General features: G+C 42.2%; 1 protein-coding gene across 2 annotated transcripts in view; it reads right to left on the bottom strand.

Moving 5' to 3' along the window:
• Positions 1-23,096, bottom strand: part of LOC120736244 (guanine nucleotide exchange factor VAV3) — a 92,809-nt gene extending 69,713 nt beyond the window's left edge. Inside the window, exons 1-2 of one of the 2 annotated variants that reach the window (XM_040036236.1) lie at positions 22,633-23,096; positions 5,158-5,274 (exon numbers count right to left, since the gene is read on the bottom strand). In XM_040036236.1, coding sequence (XP_039892170.1) covers positions 5,158-5,274; positions 22,633-22,839 — 324 coding nt within the window. In that variant the 5' untranslated portion in view covers positions 22,840-23,096. The remainder of the gene's footprint in view (positions 1-5,157; positions 5,275-22,632) is intronic. The other variant, XM_040036237.1, reaches the window with a different exon arrangement.
• Between the last annotated feature and the right edge of the window lie 546 nt (positions 23,097-23,642).

Below are 23,642 nucleotides of genomic sequence, written 5' to 3'. Positions count from 1 at the left end.
GGTTTGGACCGGCTTCTCTCTCTGAAGGCCTCATTTAGCATTAAAAAAACACACAAAACAGCCATAAACCGAGCTCCTTTCTGTGTTACTGACATCTTTGTAACCTTTTGTTGTGTTGTCACAAAGCAGAAAAGTCATTACACCATGATGGGAGAGAAGGCTACACTTTCAAAGCCAGACTAATTAGTCTGTTGTAGGTGGGTTCACTGCTCCGCGAGGCTGAGAGTTTAATTGCAGGTTTAATCGACTGACACCTACGACACCACCAACCTCCAACGCCATGCTGGAAAGATGTTAGCAACAACCCGTGAGGTATCTCTACCATATCTGGGGCGGAGAACAAAATAATGACCAGCAATTACTCTGATCATAACCTAATTGTAGCCTTTAAAATGTGCCTCCGAAGCAGTTGCGACTCACTGTTCCTGCAGCTCAGCCCTGTGGTGCAGAGATACAACCCGAGGATCCATTAGACATATGATATCTGACCACAGTGATCAGCAGTACAGCTGAAGGACAAAGGAAATAGACAGAGAGGGAGAAATGATGGGGGGGAGGCTGGTCAGGAGATGCATCGGGCTTTAGTGGATTTCCACAGTTAAATTTATCACAGTCAACTGAGGAGGAAGACAGCAATCAATAACCCCTATCTCCCTGCTGTCCTCCAAGAAGGACAGTTGCTTTCAAGGGTCCAGACCTCTTTTAGACACCCCATCCAAAACAAAAAGAACAAAAAAAAGAAATAACTCAAAACAACCTGCATCATATTATATTTAAACAAGAAAGAAAAGCTAGAAAGCCACTGTTAGAGCAGCGGACCTCAACCTTTTCTGCGCCACGGACCGGTTTATGCCTGACAATATTTTCACAGACCGGCCTTTAAGGTGTCGTGGATAAATACAACAAAATAAAACCCGTACCAAAAAAAATGATTTATTCATAACAAACGGGAAAAGGGAAACCGAGTTAGCAATAAAAAATGACAATAAAAACTAATAAAAACCCTGAAAACCATAAATTTCACACCCGAGCCTCAACTCTCACCGCCTGGTACCAAACGGGTCCGTGGCCCGGGGGTTGGGGATCGCTGTGTTAGAGGTTGATTCCTGATTGGATACCTGCTCCGTTGTAACGTCTTGCTGATATTATATGAAGACGAAATCAAACCGTAACCGTAGGACTGTGGAAACCTGGAAACCCTTGCCTGATTAATGAAACTAGAACGCGTAATGAAAACGCAGGGATCTGGAAGCAGATGAATGAGTCGGGCGCAGCTGCGAAAACAACAGCATGCAAGAGTAGTCACTCATTACCAGATGATTTACATGACACACAGCTAACAATATGCAGGTGTAGCATCTTCTGGCACATGCAAAGCTGTAGAAAATGGGATACAGTACATAATGGAGGGTTACTACACAGGGGTGGAGGCCTGAGCATCCACAAGTCATCCAGATGACCACAGAACCAAAAAAGCTTGGTCAGCGCAATACTCTTTAAAGACTGGAAACAAAAATCAACTAGCCAGCACTTCTTAAGCTACCGGTTGTTGCACGATCTTGTTTCCTTGAAGTGTAAAAACTGAAGCTGAGAAAAAAAAAAGCGAGTCATTGTTTCCAGGATAAACTGCCCACCATGTGACTGTGTGAGCATGGAAAGATCCCGTCAGCACTTTGATTCTATTTAAAAAAAAAACAAGTTGGAATTAGCAATAAAATAGAAATGAGACAATTAGTCACTGACAGAGATGATGATGGCAGTATGTGTTTTCATTCATTAAAACTTTCCTAACATGTAAAACTTTCACACTAAGCACAAGATGGCACATTTTTCCTATGATATGTAAGGAAAAGGTCTTTTTAAAAGCTCATGCATTTTGTGCACATCTTAGCACACAAAAGAGCTTGGAGACAAAACAATATTGTTTCAGTGTGTGTGCAACACAATCAGGCTAGTGATGTCATCTGGGGCACATAAGCTTCAGGATGTAGACAGTACACTGATTACACCCATGTAATAGCTACACATTGTATTATTATACATTCAGTGGACACAAAGAATGGTAAAATGACTGTAACCCTTACAGTGAAACACACGTTGTGGATTCTTCGCCCACGCTGCCAAACACTTCCACAGATATAACAGTGAGGGGATATATCGCAGCTCTATTGCCCTAAATATCGCACACAGATCAACTCTGGAGCCCTCTCGCTCTTCCTCTCTGTCAGCCAGGTGTGTGTCAGTGTGTGCACGGCCTGCACATCCAAGTTTCTGTTCTCCCTGCAGAACCCACAAGCCCTCATGTGTCTACAAGACAGATGTTCAAACCAGATGTTCTTGCACCGAACAGAAAGGTCTGCAGACAGACCTGCTGCTTTTGTCTCTGTGACTGGCTGATATCACGGCGCTGTGCCGAGGCGAGTTCAAATTTCAAAAGCAGTCAGGCAGATGCAGTTTTACAAATTAAACGCACCCTTGATTTTCCTAGTCTGGTCATGTTTTCTAAGGATTTCTCCCTTTAATGCTCCTTCCCAGCTTCTAAAGTAGCAGAGTCAAGGACTTTAATACCTTTCAGATTACACAGTGCGACTGCTGAAGCAGACAGAGATATTCCCAGCACAGACTCTATATCTAAGTCTATAAACTCTCAAATAAACAAGCCAGCTGATGTTTTATTCAGAAGCAAGCCGGCAGCTATTTTTAAAACAACAAAAAAATAAAATAAAATAAAAAAAACTGAAAAAGTCACGTAAATGGCAGCTTCGCTCATCCCCTGCCCGCCTCGCTCCATTAGCCTCTGTGGAGCCAGCCGAGCGAGGATTACCAACCAGCTTCCAGTCTAATTTCAGAGATGGTAGAGTCACTCAGGGCAAAGTGGGATTCACTCAAGAATCATCGAAGTTCTCCCTCCACCAACTGAAACCAGTGGAGAAAAATCCGGCCAAAATCAGACACCAGAATGATTCTCCAGCAGCAACACCCTGAACTTATTGTTTTCTGTCTGACTCTATCAGTCTCTCACTGACAGGTTCTGTAAGCCATTGAAACTGTAACCATGCACCAAAAAAAGCTCTACCTCATGTACTACTTCCAAATAAATAGTAGCAGCGGGTTAATGTGGCCAATATCAAAAAAGCAAATTCTATGTAAATCCTTCTATGTGAGAACATTTTAATTTCCTGTTTGAAAGCTTCGAACCAAATATAGTCATGTGAAATATAGTCACAGGACTCTCTACAGTACTGTAAAAAACAACATCCCATGATTCAATAGCTGGTAGAACCACCTTTAGTAGCAAGAAGTTTTCTACATGAGTTTGTACATCATCCTGGAGGGAACACAACCCACTCGTTACAGCATCGCCTCGGCTCATTGAGGTTTGAGGCCATTCATTTACCAAATGTGGTGCTTGTACATCATCATGGCCAGATATCGCCACTTCAGTCTCATCCGTACAAAGGATGTTGTTACAGAAGTCATGAGGCTTGTTCAGATTTTGATTTGCAAACATAAGCTGCGCTGCCACGTTCTTTATAGAGCGAAGAGGCTTTTTCTTGGTCATCTTTCAAAGCAAGCCATCCCTGTTCGGTCTTTTTCTAACTGTACTGTCACGAACGTGAGGCTCTGACCTTATGGCGACTCTACTGGGACGTCCATTCCTGTAAAGATTGTGACACTGTGTTAACACACACAATGAGGGGTGATGATTTGGTATGAATGCTTCAGACCAACAAATTGCCAAGACCGCTTTATAGAGGTGCTCACACTCACTGATGATCAGTTAATCGAGTCCATTAGAAGCCCCCGACTGCTACTTAACCTCTTAATTCCTATGGAGTCAGTAAGGGTACACAGGACCTTATACAATCCTGTGAAACTGTTCTCTTTCACATTGCTGTAGCTAGCTAACCCAGGATAAAGACTAGAAACAAAACAGCTAGCATGGACCTGCCACCAAATCATATCTGGTTAACATAGAACTGAAGCCCTGTACAAATCTGTGTTTATCCTATTGGAAGGACAGGAGTTAACATTTGAATAGTAAAATATGAGAATGTACAATTACAAGCATAAATCAACCTTAACATTTGTTTGTTTCTGAGAAGCAAGGATACAGATTTGTATTTGTATTTCGCTCTACCAGGAAATAAAGAAAGGAACATGCCTCAGTCCAAATATCTTTTAATTATAACTGACTTAATGAATGGTTGGCTTAATTTTCTCAGCTATTTAATTCAGTTTAGTACACCAGTTTAAAAACAAAAGCTAGAGAGAAGATGGAGAAGATCTTCATTATGTTCCAATAATTCAAAGCGAGCTGTGAAAGTGTAGCTGAAACACAGAGTTGAACTCTAACACAAGGTGAGCACTGAGTGTTGTTGCTGTGCTCTTCTGAAGTACCCCATTTTAACTTGTACCTCTCAAGTGTTGCCACCTGACCGGTGAGCTTGCAGTGCTCCAGTAGTTAGTGTTTCAGAGTAACTTTTCATTCCTATCGATGCTTTTCAGTCTTTCGCTCTCACATACACACATTTTAAGCTCTGGATTCATGACCCTGTCATCTTGTAAACACATCGTGTGCACCAAAATGCAGCAGCACCCTCTTTCTGCTCAAGCCTGGTATTTCTAAATTAACCTCCTGGGGACCTCCCGAGGGCTGCCGGAGAGCCGCAGACGCTTCCACAGCCCTGCGAGTGAAGAGCCCTATCAAAGTAACGAACCGGAGGCCAGACGTTTAACCCCCCCGTTTAACGTCTGCACGCTGACTTTTTTACTTTAATGAGAGGAAGCGATTAAAGTGCTGGGTCATGTTGCTGACTTCAGCTTTACTCGTGATTTGGGAGTGTGAAGAAAGCCAAACTGTGGCCTCAGACTGCATTTATTAGCACCTGTGATGGGAAAACCGGTGTCTTCTAATTACACTTCAGATGCTCTCACAAAGACCAAGTCTGCCTTTTAAGAAAGAAATCACCGAAAGACTAATAAAAATGTAGCTCCAAGTTGCGTGACAAAGGCAAAAGTGGGTGTAACAGCACATTTGACTAATTCAGAACAGTCTTTGGGGACAGCTGGCGCACACAGCGAGGGTGGATGCAGGCTGCCGATGCCAAAGCCTCCCTCTCGTTCTTTATCGGGCCTGTAGCAGTCGTGCCTTACCTTTCCAAAGTCCCTGACATCAAAGAGGTCAAAGGCCTCAAAGAGCTCGCTTTTCTTCATGCCAAAGACGTCGCTGCACGCTGCCAGGAAAGTCCTGATGTTCTTCAGGCACAGGAACTGTGTCGGGGAGACAGAAAGGGTTCATGTGTCAGTGGCAGGACGGTAAATTTACAGGCAGTATCGTGATGTTTCACTTTTCTTTCCAAATGGCTGCGTGTCTGTGCGCGTGTCTTTATGACATCACCGTACAGTTTCTGCTTTTTGGATAGTGCTTGACAGCTTTCACTCTCGCTGTCAAATCAGGCCACGCAGTTTAGGACAATGGAGGGCCGCAGCTCTGAGAGAGGGGGGAAGCTGTGCTTAAAGGCGTCGTGTTTCACTAATATGATGTATCTGCTGTTGAAATAAGGCAGTGAGGTGCTGCATAATAAAGGAAAAGATAATTCAACAGAGAAGGGAGAGAAAGGCCGAGATCTTGGTTACTCCTCCCCATACAGTACATCGTCTCTGCTATCGTCATGTAAACGAAACAGAAATTTTAAGAAACGTCCTTATTATTGACTTATCAGTTGAATAGTTAGCTAACTGCACATGCCACGTGTATACACTAATTATGTCATTGCATTATCTGGATCTCACAGTCTAAACTGAGTCAAAACCTCCATAAAGTTATGATTGTGATGTTTATCTTCAGCAAATTGCTGCACAAGCACAAGTTAAAAGCTAAAATGCCAAGAGAAATTGGTTATTTCAAATACAATTTAAAAAGCAATGCTTCAAACACAGCTCATTAACAATCACCAAACATACAAGCTGGCTGGTTATAGTTGCTGCATTTCCAAATTCAAAAGTACATTACTAACATTAATGCATAGCTACATAACTCTTGTACATTTGATAATATTGGGCGCACAGGCAAGTACATCTGTATATACTGTTGTGGTGTGTTTATGTTCAGCCTCCATTTCAGCTTTGGACAATGTGCTGCGTTAAATCAGTTTCAAAGTGGTTAAATGTTGAAAGATAGTTTGAGAAAGAACTGAAAGACGTTACACTAGCGTTATTTATTTTTAAACTGAAGGTTTATTGTTTCCCTGGTATAAAGTTGGAAGTAAATAAGTACAAAAACTGAAGGAAACAGAAGCATTTATTGGTATTGGCACTAGCTATTGGAGCCAGACAATATTTAAATATTATCAGCTAATATTCGCTATTTGCCAATCTATCAGTATCAGCATTTATATTGTCCAATAGATTTATCTATATAAATTTATCTCTTTATATATATTATTCAGCATTAATCAATTAATCAGTCAATTAACATTGATCCGCGTTAACGCATTAAAACGGGCTAATCCGCGTTAACGAGCAGATCAATCCGTGTAAGGGGTTACTCGGCGATAACACGTTAATGTGGCTTAAACGCGTTAACACCATCATCATAGCTAACGTGATTAACAATTAACCCATCTGGAGCTCAGACTGATTCAAAATCCCTGAAATGTCTCTGTCAACCTATTTCGGGTAGTTTGTCCAAAGTTTGAGTTCAGTGCTTTAAAAATTTTAATCGCGTTAATCGTGATGGTGGCGTTAATGCATTTAAGCCGCATTTAAGCCACATTAACATCCCGTTAGCGCTGCATTAACACTGACAACCCTATACATATATATATATATATTAGGGGTGCAACGATACTCGTATCGATATTGAACCGTTCAATACAGTGCTTTCGGTTCGGTACGCATATGTATCGAACAATACAACATTTTTAATTTATTTTATCAACTTTCCTTCTGACGATGCTGTCTATGTTGAGCGCTCAGTGGATCTGCGCTCGACAGTGCAGCCTAGGCGGAGTAGTCGAACGCAGATTCACTGAGCGCAGGGCAAGCTAGCGAGACAGAAGTTAAGCTCTCTTTGCAACATGGCAACATGGACCTCCCCCACCCTCATTCAGATCTGGCGTTTGGAAGTATTTTGGTTTTCATGTGACGTATGACCCTGAAGGTAAGCGCGTCATGGACTAAAGTAAAACAGTATGTTGGATGTGCCACGCAATGCTCAATTACATGGGTGGGAACTAGTGTGTTAGCGCAGTTAGCTCGTTAACGTGTTGGCCGTCCAGCCCCACGCACGGGGCGATCCGCGGTAGCTCGTTAACGGAGATTTGCCGTGTTGTGGCGTTAACGTCATTTCAACGAGATTAACGCTGACAGCACTAGTGGGAACACAATGAATATGACTGCACATTTACTCCGACATCATCCTAGTGCAAAGACAAGTGGAAGCAGACAAAAACAACAAGCACGCATGCTACAAACTTTACCCGAGTCATTTAGACAGCCGTTAGCACATGATTCTCCTTATGGGGACCTGATATGTTTAATATGCTGCTGAGAATATAGCCCAGAAGAAGCGTATAGTATAGCTTTTATTTTGGAAAGAGCCATTTCTCTGTAATAAACTCTCTTTTCCAAAGATGAGCGATTTCTCGATCAGATAGATTTATTTTTTTATTACTTTGTTGTTTCAGCAACATTAAATTTAAAAACTGTACTTTTGAGTTAAAATATATATTTATAATTTTAATAAATGACAAATTAAAAAGGCATGAACATTTTTTTTTGTATCGAAAAAATATCGAACCGTGACTCCAAAGTATCGAACCGTGAATTTTGTGTATTGTTGCACCCCTAATATATATATATATATATATATATATATTGTCCACTAGAGGGCAATTTCCCAGTTGGCAACACGTGTTTGGAACGCCACAAATACAACAACCAGCTGATTCTAACAGAGTCAGATAGAGTGTGAACAAGTAAATAATCGTACATAGTAAATGTTAGGGAAATCTGTTTATGTATCATGTGTATGGAAAAGAATTATTGGCTCATATATCGAAATATCACATTGTAAAATGACCAAATATCTACTAGGTATGGACAAAGTGTTGTTTTAAACCTCACCACCGGTACGCGTAACAGACATCTGTAACATCTGACGCCATTGTTTCATGGTTGTGTTGCCAACAGGGAGACTGTAGAGTGCCCTCTTGTGGACAAATTATGCAAAATCAACACTAGTTAGATGGATGAAGGGTGTTTCTTCCGTCTCTTTTTTATCATTTTGTTTATTGAATATTACAGTCTGATAATGACAGATTAGCAAACAGCTGATTTGGTCTGACCACAGACTGAATGTGAATACTCTAAAGCTACTTTCAGCTGCTCTTTTATTCACAAGGTGTAACCATAGCGTGTTTGATTTGGCTCTTCCTGATGCAGCCTAACGGAGATTTGTCTCTTCTGAGGACCAAACTGAGGATCTGAGGATTTCACCTCAAAATCTGCCACTATAGTAATTTTTCTGCTGAGCACAGACGTCTATTTTCCATACTAGGCAACAAGGTTATTAGCAGGCAAGCAGCACAATGCAAATACACTAATGAAGATGAAAAGAAACTCTTTCTGAGCCTTAGAGCTTAATTACAACTGAGGGTGCACGTTGACACGTGAAAATTGAATCAAATGATCAATAAGTAACTCTACTAATAAACAAGGTCATTTACTGAGCGTGCAAGTGTTTTGCTTCATCTGCAGCTTGAAACTTTTGCTAATGATCTTAATGGAGTTCAGCCCAGAAACTGTTTATCCATATTATGTGGAACCACTGAAAAACACGGGTGGGGGGATAAGGTCTAAAGTATTAAGTAAAAGACGTTTAACACTGTTTTCGTAGAACTGCTGGCACTAAGTGAGTGAAGGGGGGTGATGTCAACACACAGGGCTTAACCAGCATGCAGCATCCGCGACTTAGCCTTCCCATAGTTAATACAGGATGGAAGACAAAAAAAGGATGCTGATGTAAGAGATGTTTCCGAAAGTTCTGATTTTGTACTGGTTTTGGCCACACCACTATGCACCAAATTGCTGGGAACACTTTTTTGGTTGTTTGTTTGTTTTACATCCGAGCATTATTAGACGTGTTACATGACAAAATGACACTTACGTGATGGAACTATCAGTATATCAATACTTACACGTCAGGTACAAAGACAACACAATATCACAGCCAACACAGAGTCACAACAGGAACAGCTGTGTGGTTTCAGCTTGTGCATTTGAGCAGTGACGACTTATGGTCAAACCAGGACAAAGGGATCAGAGTCTACAATGGATGTAGACAACTGAAAGCACTGCACTGCTGTGTATATATCAGCAGCTGTGAAGTAAGATAGACTAACTTCATTGCCCAGCAGCACCGTCAGCTTTGTAAAATGTCTGAAAAATCTCAGGAGCATCTGAATTAGGGGCAAAAACACTCGGTTACTTTAGGTGACAGCCATGTTTAATTGCGTGGAAGCATTTTAGGAGAAATACAGCTTTTTTTTTTAAAGGCCACGAACTTTCTATAGGTCCTTTTTTTTTAGTTTTTTATTTGAGTATCTTAAAGGAGACTGTCTTCTTCTTTTTCTTCTTGGGTAACAAGTTCGCAGGAAACAGATTTCATTCGCTGTTTCCTGTTTGCTAAACAGACCACATATATGAGTCCATACCTTTAGGCCTGACTGCAATCATGTATGGCAACTTTTGGTAAACTAATTGAGTCAGTGTCGCCTCAGAAAACTAGGAGCACGGGAAAGGATGCAAAGCAGCCCAGAGTTACTCTGTTATGCGTGACACACCTTCCCTCTCATGGTACGACGCAGAATCAGATTTGTCTGTGCGGAGCATGTCCACGCATCAAATATAAAATGCTTCTCTGCCGCAATTGAATTACACTTTACAGATGGCTTCACAGGAGAAAGAAAAGCCCCCAGCCAGCGAGCTCCAGATAAGAGTAGAGCAGCAAGCAAGCACTGAGTGAATAATATTGAATGTTTACACTTGTACACATCACTTTCTTTTATCAGACAAGCACATCTTGTCTGCCTGGAGTCTCTGGAGAGTCCCAAAGGACCTCACTATATTATCTAAGGGAAGCAGCTTCACAGAGGACATGCTATATGAAAGACAGCTTCTCTACTGCACTGAGCCGAAGACAGCAAAGAGGGAATTGTATTAACAAGAGTGGAGCAGGATGAGGCAACCGCTAACTGTTCCACTGGCAGCTTTTGTTCTGCAATAGTGACTCTCTGGGGCGCAAGAATCGAAGGGCCTTATGTGTAAGTGTGTGCATGCATGTGTGTGCGTACATATGAATCCAGACTCCATGTCCAGGCCAATGAGAGAGTGAGTTCTAAAAGAAAATTTCAAAAAATCTGAATTTGCCATTAAGAGAAAGTCTGATATTCACCAGTCAGCCATAACATTAAGACCACTGACAGGTGGGGTGAATAACATCAGTCATGTTTCAGTGCAATCTTCCGCATTCACGCGGATGTTAACATGACGAGGCGACCCACTTAAACCTTAGACACCAAGAACATCAACCAAACTGCATTTCCCAGTGGCAGCAGCTTCATCCAGCAAGCACAAGGAGAGATTGTGCCTTGCCATAACGTCAAAACAGCTCAAAAAACAGACTTGAGAGCTGGAGACAATTGCATGGCCAAAATCCCTAATGTGAGAAAAGATTCACAAATCAGCAGCTCAACCCATGAAGTCCAAAAAAACTTAGCTTCAGAATATCCCAGTTTAAAGTGGTTTTAGCATCTGTGGCTAACCCACACGCAAGCTAACATTAGCTTGCAGGTGGAAGCTAAGTGCGTAGAGAAGATGAACTAAAAAGATGTTTCAGAAAGATCCAAGAATTAAATAGTTTAAGTAAACAGAGTCCCCTGAGATTACAGACTTCCTTTACTACTACACTCACTGGGGATCGATCCTCTGGCTGGAAAGCTAGATCTTTGCTAGCTATATCTAGACCGTAAAACTCTGAAAACCTTTACCGCAACCTACAGCGTAAACTATGTGCAATGTAACTACACATCAGGACGATACAGTCCGCAACTATCGTCAATGTCCTGTTCGATTGTGACTTCACAATTGTCACTAGTCTGTCTTGTATCAATTGAGGTAATGTACAAAGTGAAAAACCTTGAGGGAGAAATATGTTAGCCTCTAAAAAAACTGACTACAACAAAGGCTTTTTAAAAATCCCAGCAGGTTGATTGTTACTTTTGGCTGGTACTGCATATAAAACACCAGGACAGGAGTACAAGGTAATTAACACATAACGCACCGCCAAAAGATTAAAGCAACAATGTCGACCACTTGTGTAGATTACGTTCTAGGCTCTACAAAGATTTCCTGCTAAATAAGTCTAAATAAGGGCTCGTTCGAAGTTTGTACTTTGTCTTATTTATTTGATGCTTTCCTTTTATGTCTTTTCCTTTTCAGACCCCAACTAAGCCTGGTTGAACTGAAAACGTCTTTAAAATGCTGTTAAAACAGGGTTAACATTTGCAGTATCTTTGGGGTTTTATGTCTCTCACATCCAGTCCCAAAAACAGATTTTACTCTATTTTGCAAGAAAAAGTTATGACGTGACGTTGTGACACGGTGTCCCCTGCAGCGACCCTTATCAAACACGCTTGTTTTTGTCGTGTATTTACGAAATAGGACGAGCAGTAGCTTTATTTAAAAGCCTTCAATTCAAATATGTTCCTACTGAAACTGCACAGCATCCAAGGCAGATGCATCCAACGATGTTCACGCAACTATTTCTGTACTTCAGTGAAAACAGCAAACAGCTTCATTGTGGAGAACAAGGATTTAAAGACAGATTAGGCTGTGAAGTCTCAGCAGGGCGCTCCAAACACACGCCAGTTAGGTTTGGATAAAATGCATAGTTTATACAGTACAAGACTGATGTATGGAGGGCTTAAAATCTTACAAGTGCATTTCATTTCTGAGACCAACCATGTGGAAGTCAAAGAGAAAAAATCCTGTATATCAATGTAGTGTTTTTGTCCCCTGTCCCTGTATCCACAGTAAGTCTCCAGTTTCTGCTCATGTATTCCTTGATACAAGCCTAAGCTCCATAGCAACAAGCCGGAGCCTTTTATGGGCCCTGTGTGGATTGTGTTGCTTAATGAAATCCTGGTCTCATTCTCTCATAGATATACACAATGAAATACAGCCAGACGTTTGGCCGTCGCCCCACATGAACCTTGTTTATGATCAATTAATTACAAAGCATATTTTGCAGAGGGACCCAAAGCTTTGTGCAAAGAATTCAAATTGTCAGGTAAGAGCTCCCCAAATGTCATCTGCTTGCTGACAGCAAAATGGGACAACAAAGAGGAAACCATGAAATGTAGAGGAGATATATACATTAGGTGTATTGTGTTTGACTGTCTTGCCACTTTCCATCACTCAGATATTGTATCCGGTGTGAATTACATCATGTGCACAGGCCTGATCTGTGGAGCTCTTTTGCCAAGACTCTTAAGTCATAACCGGTGGATGAGATATCACTATCCAAGCGCTCGGGTCACATCCATGTCATGTAGGAGCTTTTGTCAGCTGTGTAACCAGGAAACGGGAGGTGGGAGGCAGGCAGAGGTCTGCTGACACTGTCAAAAACACTCCTTTCTCTCTCCGCCTGGGCTTGGGATCATCACAACAGGCAGCCTAGCCAGCCAGACGCTCATCATCTTACTCAGCCTCACAGAATATTATCAGCGAGCATTCAGCAGCTTTTCTTTCTGTTGTAAAGCAATAACCCCGTTTTTTAAAGTGCGCTAAAACTGCACAGCTTTTGCTTTACAATAAAATTCAACGCAGTGTCTCAGTCCCCATTATTCTCCCATTCACTCGTGACTCTGAATATTCCCTGCTAGTTAACGACAACTTCTTTACCACCTCTTCATCAACAGCTTTTTTTCTTTTTTTTTTCATATGTGACTAGGCTCATTGGTTCCCACTCGCTTTGGACGTGGCGAGCTTTAAAAGTCATCTGTGTGTCCAGGAGCTCTATGTGGTGCTCCAGCTAATCCTTCCATTCAGTATGCGGAGTAATTGTGACGGACAAGCATTATGGTATCAACGAGAGTGAGAGAAAATGAGAATGTGCAGGTTTTTCCCAGCTGAATGACTCAAGCTAAACGCTCATTTTGAATTAAGAATGGAAAAGTGTGTAATTTAAAAAGGGTAATTTATGATGGCAGAAACATGAACCTTTGTCATTATTCATCACTCTGTCGATGATGGTCGGTCACGAGCAGATGGTCCATGTTCCCGTCGCCTAGGTAACCCGCTAATGTTTTTACCACCCTGTCATATCTAATCAACTACATCCTTCGCTCTCATTGGTAGTCACTTCACTCCCTTCCCTCAAAATTGAAAAAAGTTTATCTGGTAAAATAAACTGTTAAAAGTTCGTGAATGTCGTTGGTTTTCTATGGTCTCTGATCACCACATCACTTTATTGACACCCCCGTCACTCTACAGGTTCTTTCAGCTGATTGTTTAGGATCATTGATCTGATCAGCCTGAATCACAGATGAAGCAGCCAGTTATTTTCAATGCAGATGTTCTGCACCATATACAACCTTCCTAACAGCAAAAAAAATACAGAAAAATTAGGTACATGTCTCATAAACGGCCAAAGAGCTGTTTATGAGAAAAAGTTGCCATGTTAACGTTAATGTTTCATTGTAAATATACAGAATAGTAAGCATCACTGAGTCAAACCTCAGTCACACTAGAGTAAAAATAGGTCCACAACCACCCAAGAAACTACAAAAGAAATCAGTGGTTGGCTGATGATTTACTTTTCTTCACATTTCAGCACCTGATTACAAGTAGTTGCAGCAAACAGAGGTGGAGCGTGCAACACATTCGTCTGGATGACCAGTTTCAACTGCAAGGTGATTGCACAGGTCGCTTTGTGGGAGGTAATCTATTTCCAAACAATCACGGTCCAATTTTGACATACTGTAAAGACTCTCAGAGGGACTGGCAAAGGTTTGCAAGCAACTGCAAACCATCGAATTTATACATACAGGCTTTAATTTTTGGATTATTCACTGTTAATTGCTGCTTTATGCAGTTGTCAACCCATTCAATAACAAACTCGTATCAGACTGACTCCATCTTATTGCCCTTTTACCACTAAAGTCATTCTGCAGACTGCAAGTGGTCTCCAAGTGGTTGCAGACCTTGATCCTGTCTTTGATTCAAAGACAGTGAGATCGAAAATTCATTGTATTTGATCGCAATAACCGAGTTTGTGCCACAGACGGTCCGTAACTGTAACTCCACTCTTTGCTGTAGTGTTATTGTAGCATTAAAGAACTTCAAGACTTTTTGAGTTGGTACTAAACAGTCAACCAAGATTATGAAACAAATGGTTGATGCCCTCTTTGGATTTTGTGTAACTAAACAACAAATGATTCAAGCTTAAGTCCACAAGTCTTTAATTTTTATAAGAGGTGCTCCAAACCACACAATTGCATAAAAGTTTCCTAAAAATAAAGGCCAGAACGATCAGTAATTCAAATACCATCATGTTGCCCAGGCAGAGTTTTGAAATTCATGTATGTAAATGTCATCAGCGTCACCTGATGACATTTACATACATGAAGGTGAATGGCGCTCTAAACTGCATGCTCAGCTCCCCCGATACTTAAAGTGAGAAATCACAGGAAGAAGTGAAGATGACAGGAAGTCTTTCTCGTGACATTTCTGACATCCACACAAAAGAGCCAGGCGCAGGCTTACAGTACAGCTCCCCGAGCCTCTCTGTGGCAACAAAGAGGCAAAAGGGGAAAAACCCTGCTACCTCCCCCACAACACCAGTACGTGACTCGGAAGCCATTTTCCATTAAATCCTGGTTTGAACCCAGATGACCCCCACATGTACACAAAGCTTACCCCTGCCCCCACCCCTGACGATAAGCCGAGTGAATTAGTGTTACTGTGTGAGATATGAACCCTCGTGGCTGCGGCAACGCAGGTCAAGCAGTTTCAACTCAACTGTGACCGGCTCGGCAGGATTAAAAGGAGTCAGGGTTGTGGAAAGTGGAGAGTTGAATGTCATATAAACTGTGTCAAGCGCTAAATAAAACGTACACACTGAATGAGCAAACACTGAAGCGTGAATGGTGAGCAGACAGCATCCCTCCTCCTTCTCCTCCTCTTTCCTCCTCTCCCTTATTTTCTGCCTCTTGGAAGATTGTGTTCAAAAATGTGAACAACTCTGCCGTGTTATTTGACAGAGCCAGGTCAATGGCTATCTGACCCGTGCGTGTGCATGCGTGTGTGCCGCTGCCCATTCAGGCGAGTGGGCTTTGACTGATATGGGTTTGTGCAGGGCCTATTTTTGGAACCACGCTACGAAAAGACGCACATTTAGAAGGATAAACTGAACGTTTTCCGTTTCCACCTTCCACAAAGGTTTGTTTCTGGCAAATTAGAGCCTTTAATTCGACCTTTCAGGCCTTTAATTGACCTTGTCCCTTGTCCTCATCACCTGCATGTGCTGTGTTATACATGTATTGAGTCACAACAGCTCCTAATCTATTTCAGGGACTCACCCCCTCTCTGTCTCCATTACACAAATGCAGACATTCCCATTTCCGACAGACAACGGCCATCCATCACCTCCGCACTGTCAGCACAGGGCACCTTACATATTACTGTCCCTGCAGGAAAAGACAATAATCTCGTGAACTGCAGACGGCTTTTCTATTCCGGGTACATACACTTGTACGAAAATGTATCTCCCTCATGTGCACAACAGATATATGCAGCTCCATTCATTTCCACCCATCTCTCCCAGCTCCAGGCTTCCTACAACAGTAAACCTGTCAGTAAAAGGTTATGAGCGTGGTTGGTGGTTGTACGCTGGTATCATCAATGTGTACATCTGCAGCTCCCGACTATCTTCCAGATAGTATCCTGACATTTCCGAGCTTGGAAAAAAGGTAAAACTGCAGTTGTTGTTTGCTAATGCGCCTCTTTAAATGTTCATAATCATAGTGTACGCTGAGGGTCTCCTTGAAAACTGAATGCCACTTGTGATGATGATTGTTTGCCAGTAAAGACAACAGACAGTATTGACTTTCTTAAAGCTCTCAGAGCACTCAACAGTGATTAACTGAATCCAAAGCACCACAACTGAGTAACATAATAAATATTGATTGCAAGTACATTCTCCACCAGCGAATAGCTCCTAATTAAATCAGCATATACATTACATATAGTTTTAACGTGCACTGGAGCGTAGCCTTTACCGGTTGGCTGTGGTTCGGCTTGTTACCTTGGTGACAGGAAGAAAGGTCAGTTTGCTCTGTGCACAAGTGCGATGCAACGCAATGGCGTCTTTGCAAATGTCTACATCCATGTCACTGTACATAAAGCCGCACATGTACGTGCACGTCATCGGGGTGACACGCTGGAACAAACTAGGGCGACTGCACCGGAATTGTAAATTGAAGGCCGTGGAGCCTTGCAACAACGTGGCGTGCATGAGTGCAGTAATGTGGTGTTTACACTCTGACAGGTGCAATCTTTGCTTCAAAATGAACCAACGAGGGCAGCCGAGCTCCAGCAGCTCAGATGGAGTCATCATGGGACTCATGAGCTGTCTCTGAACCCTTGCATACTGCATACTAATAGCATGCGCTTAGTCGCGTGTGCAAAATTAGCATGCAACGTGGACTCACAGGTGTGAGTGCGCATACAATAAGGATGAGAATATTAAGTATTAAGGACGGTCACTGGTGCTAATTTTCTGCATAACAACAGAAAGAAGCAGAAAAGCTGAAAAAGTACGCTTCAGTGCAAAACCTTAATGAGATATGATACCAGAGAAGCAAAGTGACGTCACTGGAAGCTGGCTGAGAAGGTTAAATCCTTTCAGATATAAAACTCACACTTTCTGATTCTATGTATAAAACTCCACAAACCTCATTGTGCTTGAAAAGCAAGAAGACTCAACTTCAGCTTCTTACTCCCACAAAAACATTAGAAGTTCTTTTCAGACTTGTTATAACAAGAAAAGCACACTTCGTAGTGTCCATATAACCCACAGAGCAGGTCTTTGTGAGATGCGAGTCTGTGACGCACAAATAAAGCATTTACATTGAATCTAACAGCTACTTTTTAACATTTTGTGATACGCTGAGTATTGCAACAGCACATGTTGTAATTTATAACCTTTTCTTTACTGGAAATTATGTCCTCAGAGTTCAGTTTTGTCAATATCTGTCTGATGTACAATATCAGTGTCAAAAAAGATAAAATTGTCAAGCACACATACACAACACTGTCACTAAAACCTGCCATAAATGTTGTCATAAGGCAGAGTTAGTCTGCTGTCGATCTGATATCAATAATCTATTGGTCTGATATCAGTCCGATGTCACACTATTGTCAGTGAGTTTTTTTGTTCAATTTTTACTCGTGTGACTGCAGGCCCCTTTTGCTCAGCTTATATGACTTGCCTCATTGCACAGGCACTGAAAAGAAAATGAAGACATCCTCTCTCTGTCTTTCTCATTCTCCCACTCAAATCTCTGTATCTGACTTTTGTTCTGCAACTGAAGCGCGAGCCTCTGAGTCTTCGAAGCCTGCTGTACACAGAGCTCACAGTGGGAAAGTGGCTTCTTTGCTTTGCATCACAGAACTTTGGTCTGAGTCCAATAAAATATACATATGTGCCATGTATAGCGTATAATACCATTCTCTAAGCGTACCATGTGTACAAGACCTTTAAAGAGTCAGATCCAGGTCAGGTGAAACCACACACCTGTCAAAATGTATTATGGAAAATGATCAAAAATAAATACATTTGCTGTTTGTTAGTTGTTTTAAAGAGTATAATGGATAGATTACATCACACTACTCTGCATCGCATTAATAGAATTCATAAATGTGTTAATCGGGTCTTCGCTGGTATCTGCGCAAAAATTAAGAAAGCATCCTCTGTTGCTTTTTTTGACTGTTAATCAGCTTCAGTGCTCTCTGAAAACCTCTCTGCTGTTTGAGGCGTGTTAAAATTAGACCAGACTGTCATTCACACGCCGTCATTCTCTCACTTTCGCTTTCCAAAAATGAAGACTCGGCCTTGACATCTTTGAAGACAATTCTATAAAGAACAATTCTTTTTTTCTTCTTCTTCTTCTTTCGTGCACCGTGAAGAGAGAAGTTTCTTTTCTCTTAATTGCGTTCTTTGGTCTGAGCTTGATCGAGGGCATGTTTAGTTTCACTTCCTTCCTCTATTCCATTTCCTGATTTCCTGTGCACGTTGAGGCTCACGGCCGGTCTGACTGACAGACTTTTAGCAGCTGGTTGGTTTTGCGGCAGCGTTCTCACTCTGAAGCTGCAGTTTAAAATCCTGTGTCATGGAACGCAACAGCAGGCTAGACAAGTTTGGGGCACAAGGACAGATTTCAACTTCAATCAAATGATATAATTATATGCTTTTAAACCCAACGCAGTAACAATTTCATGGCGTTCTTTGCAAATTCACAGCCAGTCACTGGTTGTCCTTTACCCTATCCTTTCACTATTGTGTTTTAGTACATTCTGTGACAGACACTCAGACAAATGCAACCAGCTCACACAGGGAGGGTTTGCTGGTTGCACCATGACAAGCAATCCACGGTTCCTCTTAAAGCTAAAGCCTGAATTCCACTGAGTCAAAAACAACTACTGATTATGTGGTCTTTGTTGGGTAGAAAACCAGAATGCTGCTTGGGCTGTGGTTGAGCTGTGTCTAGACTACAATTATGGTCGTCCCTGCAATGTAAAAGCTCTGATCAAAATGGGTCAAAAACTTGCTTTATATTGACACTAGGTCCTGATACTGATATACTGATGCTAGGTAAAAGCAAATGCTGTGCCGTTTGCACAATTCCAGACACACAAACAGACGAATGTCTACTTAACCAATCTTTGTTCATTGTACTGACATCTTTTTTTTCCCTTTCACCAAAGGGCAACCTCTTAGTTTGAAAAATGATGCCTACACACCAGTGCCAAAACATAAACTGCAGTTTTCTAGAAGGCTTAAAAACAAGTCATCCCCCACAGACTCTTCCATTGCCCAACGTCGCTTAAGAAATAAGCATGTTTACTCTCTTTTTGGACAACTTCCCTTTAATGACAACTGCAGCAGAGGTGCATTTTTACATACCTCATTTAATTATATTGTATTGAAGCCTAAATACATGAGACATCAGCCACAAAGACAACAGTTGTCTTCAAAGCTTCACCGTAGCTAACTGGAGTCAGTGAACTAGACCTCGTAATCGTGTTTGTGGTGTTTTCACTGTGTCGGGAATCTTTACCTGATAAAAAAGTATTCTTTGCTGTCCAGTTGGTAGCAATAGACCACCTAAGAGGTTGATAACATGCATATATGACTGTGTTCCCTATAACTGATGGATGCACTTTGCTAACCAAGTAAGCATTAGCGTTAACTTAGCCCTCCAACTTCTTAGCCAAATATGGCCACTTCAGGCTCCAAGAACCAAGAGCAACAAAAAAAATGCTAAACTCAAGGCTTTAAAAAAGTAGCCTTCACCAGAAAAAAAGCTACAGTACACATCAACTCATTTCATTAGTATGAGCTGAGAATCCCCAATAGATTGTTGCCCCTCCCTAAGTCTGCCAGAAATTTCTTCCTATTAAAAGGACGTTTTTCCTTCCCACTGTCGCCAAATGCTTGATCATAGTCGTCTGATTGCTGCTGTTTTCTCTGCATTATTGTAAGATCTTGGTCAACTATTGTTGTTATTTGGTGCTATATAAATTAAAAATATACAGACATCAGGTACTTTATTTGATCATTTCACAGCTTTTTCATCCAACATCCGAGTGACCTACTGGGTCTCTGATGGCCTGACATGGTCCATTTCCTAACAGGAATGAAACACAATATAGACCTTACCAATAACCTAAACACAATTAATGGTGCAGAGAGAGAAGCAGCCCTGATTTCGACATCACGCACATGAGCTCTCCAGAGATTCTGAAGCATCATACATTAATTAAAGCAGCCAACCTCAACGCAGCAGGCTAGCCCTGCAGGTCCCATTATGTCCTCTGAGATGCCTCTGTGGAGGCTAGACAGGCCCTTTGTAGCCCTGTCCTACCACTGCCTTTGTCTTTCCCTCTCGTAGGTCCCATGGGTGAGGCCACAGTGGCGTCCCATGTGTTATTATTGGCCAATGATAAAGTAGCTGCCACGGTCCTCATGAATTATGCAGGGTGAAAGAGGGAAGCAGCTCCACCCTCAGTTTCATAAATTTAACTTAGAGGAGACAGAGGGAGGAAAGTTGTAGGGGGGCTTCTGTCACCCTTTTTTTTTACGATTATGTGCATGTAGGAGGAGTTGGGGGTGCTTATATCCAGCCTCATGTGGTGTGAATGTGCTTGAAAGGAAAAGCTATGAGTTATGGTTTTACTGACATGCCAGCCTGAGAACAAATACTCGCTGCTCATGGTAATACCTTGTAAGCAGAACCAAAGCTTCGAGTACCTGAACCTATAAAGAGGTCATAAAGGTGTATAACTGCTGCTATGATCTCGTAGATATTCTGTTCAGCCAATGGGAAGTAATGCACTTCACATCCTACTGCAAAAAACAAAAGGTGAACTACAATATGTGTGTTGCGTTAGCAATTACAACAGAATAACGCCCACCTAGAAACCTCGGACTTAACAGAGAAAGCTATTTCACACTGTTTAACTTGAATTTGGGAAATACAAAAACACAGTGGCAACATCACCAAATGGACTTTGTAAACGTATGGGATCGTGCTCAAGCCTACTACTAATGCTCATTTGCCTTTGAGTGTGGCTTCATCACTGACTCGGTTTGTGTAAGCCATCCAACCGTGCATAAAACACAGTCTGTCTATAAATAAGCTAGTCTAGGCCGGGCCAGGCCGGGCACTGAGCGTAAATGCAGTTCATAACCTTTCCACACACAGCATGTCATTATGTCACGGCTGACAGACAACACTCAACTACTGATAACTCTGTGTTAGAGCAGTGACATTGATTCAAACGTAACATCTGCCAGTAAATGGACTAATAGGCTTCTCTTACAGCCCCGATCAGGTTTACACAACTGACTGTGTAAGCAGATCCTTGAAAAGGATTATTTCCACTGCCCCTGATAACATTAAAATCTTCTAGGCTTTCTTAAAACGGCCACTTGACCCGGACGCAGAGCTCAAACAGCGGATTCCCAATTCAATTGTGAACGAGCGGTAACTGCATATCATATCGACTGTGCCTTTTTTCCAGGAAACAAGCCTAATCCCCTCCTCTCCATCAGACGTGCAGTACATCACGGTACAGATATCATACCTTAATCACCTGTTTGGAGTGGATGAGAGCATTAGAGCATCGATTACAGGTAACACACGGTAATGTGTGTGCACGGCTGTGTGTGTTATTCAGGCAGTTTAATACTCCTACAACAGGCCTGCAGACTCAGTAGGTGAGTGGCTATGTCACTGTGTGTGCTGTCACCACGCCAGACGCCCAGATTCACTGTTATGAAGGTGAATATTAATCTGGTCCTGGTTCAAGCTGTCCTGTCATTGAAGCAGATGGTACCAAAATAAAAGTAGAGCCACATGGCCACATCTATCTGTCTATCTATCTATCCCATAAACTAAAGACAAAGGAGATTATATGGTTGCCTTTGTTAACTCTTCCTCTTCCTTAGGCAAACCAAACAAGCCATTTTTGCTTGGTTTCTCTTTTCTTTTCGTTTTTAAAGCACTGCACTCCTATCTGTCATCGTGAATCATCTTTTCTTTAAAACAAAAAACATTTCTCTAATTAGCATCGTTTACAAGAACGGCTTAATCTTATGCCCTGTGTACAAACATCATGCGCAAAAGGCCTGCTGAAGAGCCCATGTTTATTTTCTGACCTGTCTCGTGTAGAGCAACCACCAACCACCAGCTACTAAGTGAAGTGACAGAATTTGAGAAAGTCAGCTTGTGGTCGTTTTCGCTCACGCTACAACTTTCATGCAGCGCAAAGTTGGCTACCAAAGTCCGTCCATTTTTTCCTATATTTTAGCGATTTCCCCTCCGTCTGTCAAACCTGTTCACTCCGTAAAACAGCGAATATGAGCTCTCTGAAATGGAAAGGAGCACGTTTTTTTCTTCGGCATACGTTTCGCACAGGGACAAGGCCCTCAAGTTGACGACACGGCAACAAACGTGAGCTGACACCGTCGCTTTTGTGCCGCTTTCCGCCGCTGAACCTCACAGTTTGGGGATCGGCGGCAACCAAGATCTTTGGAAAAGTTCGACATTTGTTGAAACCGTGCCTTTATTTGTGAACCACGTTGTGCCGAATTACAAATGAAGGCTCTGCAGTCGAGTTAACATTTGATGGTGTTGTAGCAGAAGTCCATTTTTTACCGAAAAGCAGTGAAACTTTAAAGACGCTCAGTTCTAACGGAGTCTGGCCCTCTCAACCGGGACCAAGTTTCGGCGACGAAAGGGAGGAACGGACAATAGGGGGTGTCTGCGGTCCGCTTCTTACCTGTGACATTTGCGGCCGGAGGTTGATCTCCTTCAGGTTGATGGTCTGGGGTCTGAGGTTGTTGAGCAGATGGCACAGGAGGACTCCATCCCGGAGGGTTTGAGCCAAGTCAAATACCTGAGCAGAGTCCCACGTAACCCGGTGGTTAGCTGGGAGCACCTTGCAGTTTATCAGCCACAGCGCGCATTGCCTCCAGTACTCCATCATTATTGTGACTTCGGCCGGGAGAGCTTCAGGAGGTTTCTTTAAATGAAACTAATGACTGTTAGGTGGTGTCTTACGCGTTAGCCTAAATCGTATCCATGCTACAACTCTAAAAACCCGATGAAAGCTGAGGAGGACCGCTGCACAGGGTGGCGGAGATTCAGGCGACTGCTCCAGGGATGACAGTCCGACACAGTGAGAGAGGCTGTGGATGGAGCGCACCCTGCACCCTTCCTATCTCTCTCTCTCCCTCCCTCGCTCCCTCTCTCACTCACTCACGCTCTCTCTCCATCTCTCTATGACTCTCTTCCCTCCCCCTCACCCAGCTCTTCACCTCTTCCGCTTGCCACCCATAGGCTCGTGGAGATGCGTCTATTGCAATGCAAGAAATAACCACATAAAGCATACAGTAACACTTACACTAAATACACACAGGCGCTAAAGCATTTTAAACTCCTGTTCACCGTCAAGTATCAGAACTACAAACTGCAAATATTCCAGCTGCACAGACAGAGTAATGGGAGGTGCTGCTTAAATGCTTTAATGATTACACACACTAAATGAATATCTGCGTGAGACACGGAACCCACTTTCATTCCACTTAGCACACATGCATTTTTGCTTCCCATAAAATGTGATATTATTTAAATACTTTTTTTTTGCTTAATATCTATTTGTACCCTCTTTTGAGATAAGCCACAGTGGAGTGTTTTACAGCAGTTATATCTGTTGCATTAAGTATGTGGTGTACTACTATGTGGTGCGCCCCTGCTGATCCTTTCCCATCACCTTCCACGTCAGGACAG

Source organism: Simochromis diagramma, unplaced genomic scaffold, assembly GCF_900408965.1.
Source record: "Simochromis diagramma unplaced genomic scaffold, fSimDia1.1 OVJJ01000271.1, whole genome shotgun sequence".
In the NCBI taxonomy this organism is placed as follows: domain Eukaryota; kingdom Metazoa; phylum Chordata; class Actinopteri; order Cichliformes; family Cichlidae; genus Simochromis; species Simochromis diagramma.
The sequence above is the reverse complement of the archived record's forward strand: the minus strand, read 5'-3'. Positions and strand labels throughout refer to the sequence as shown.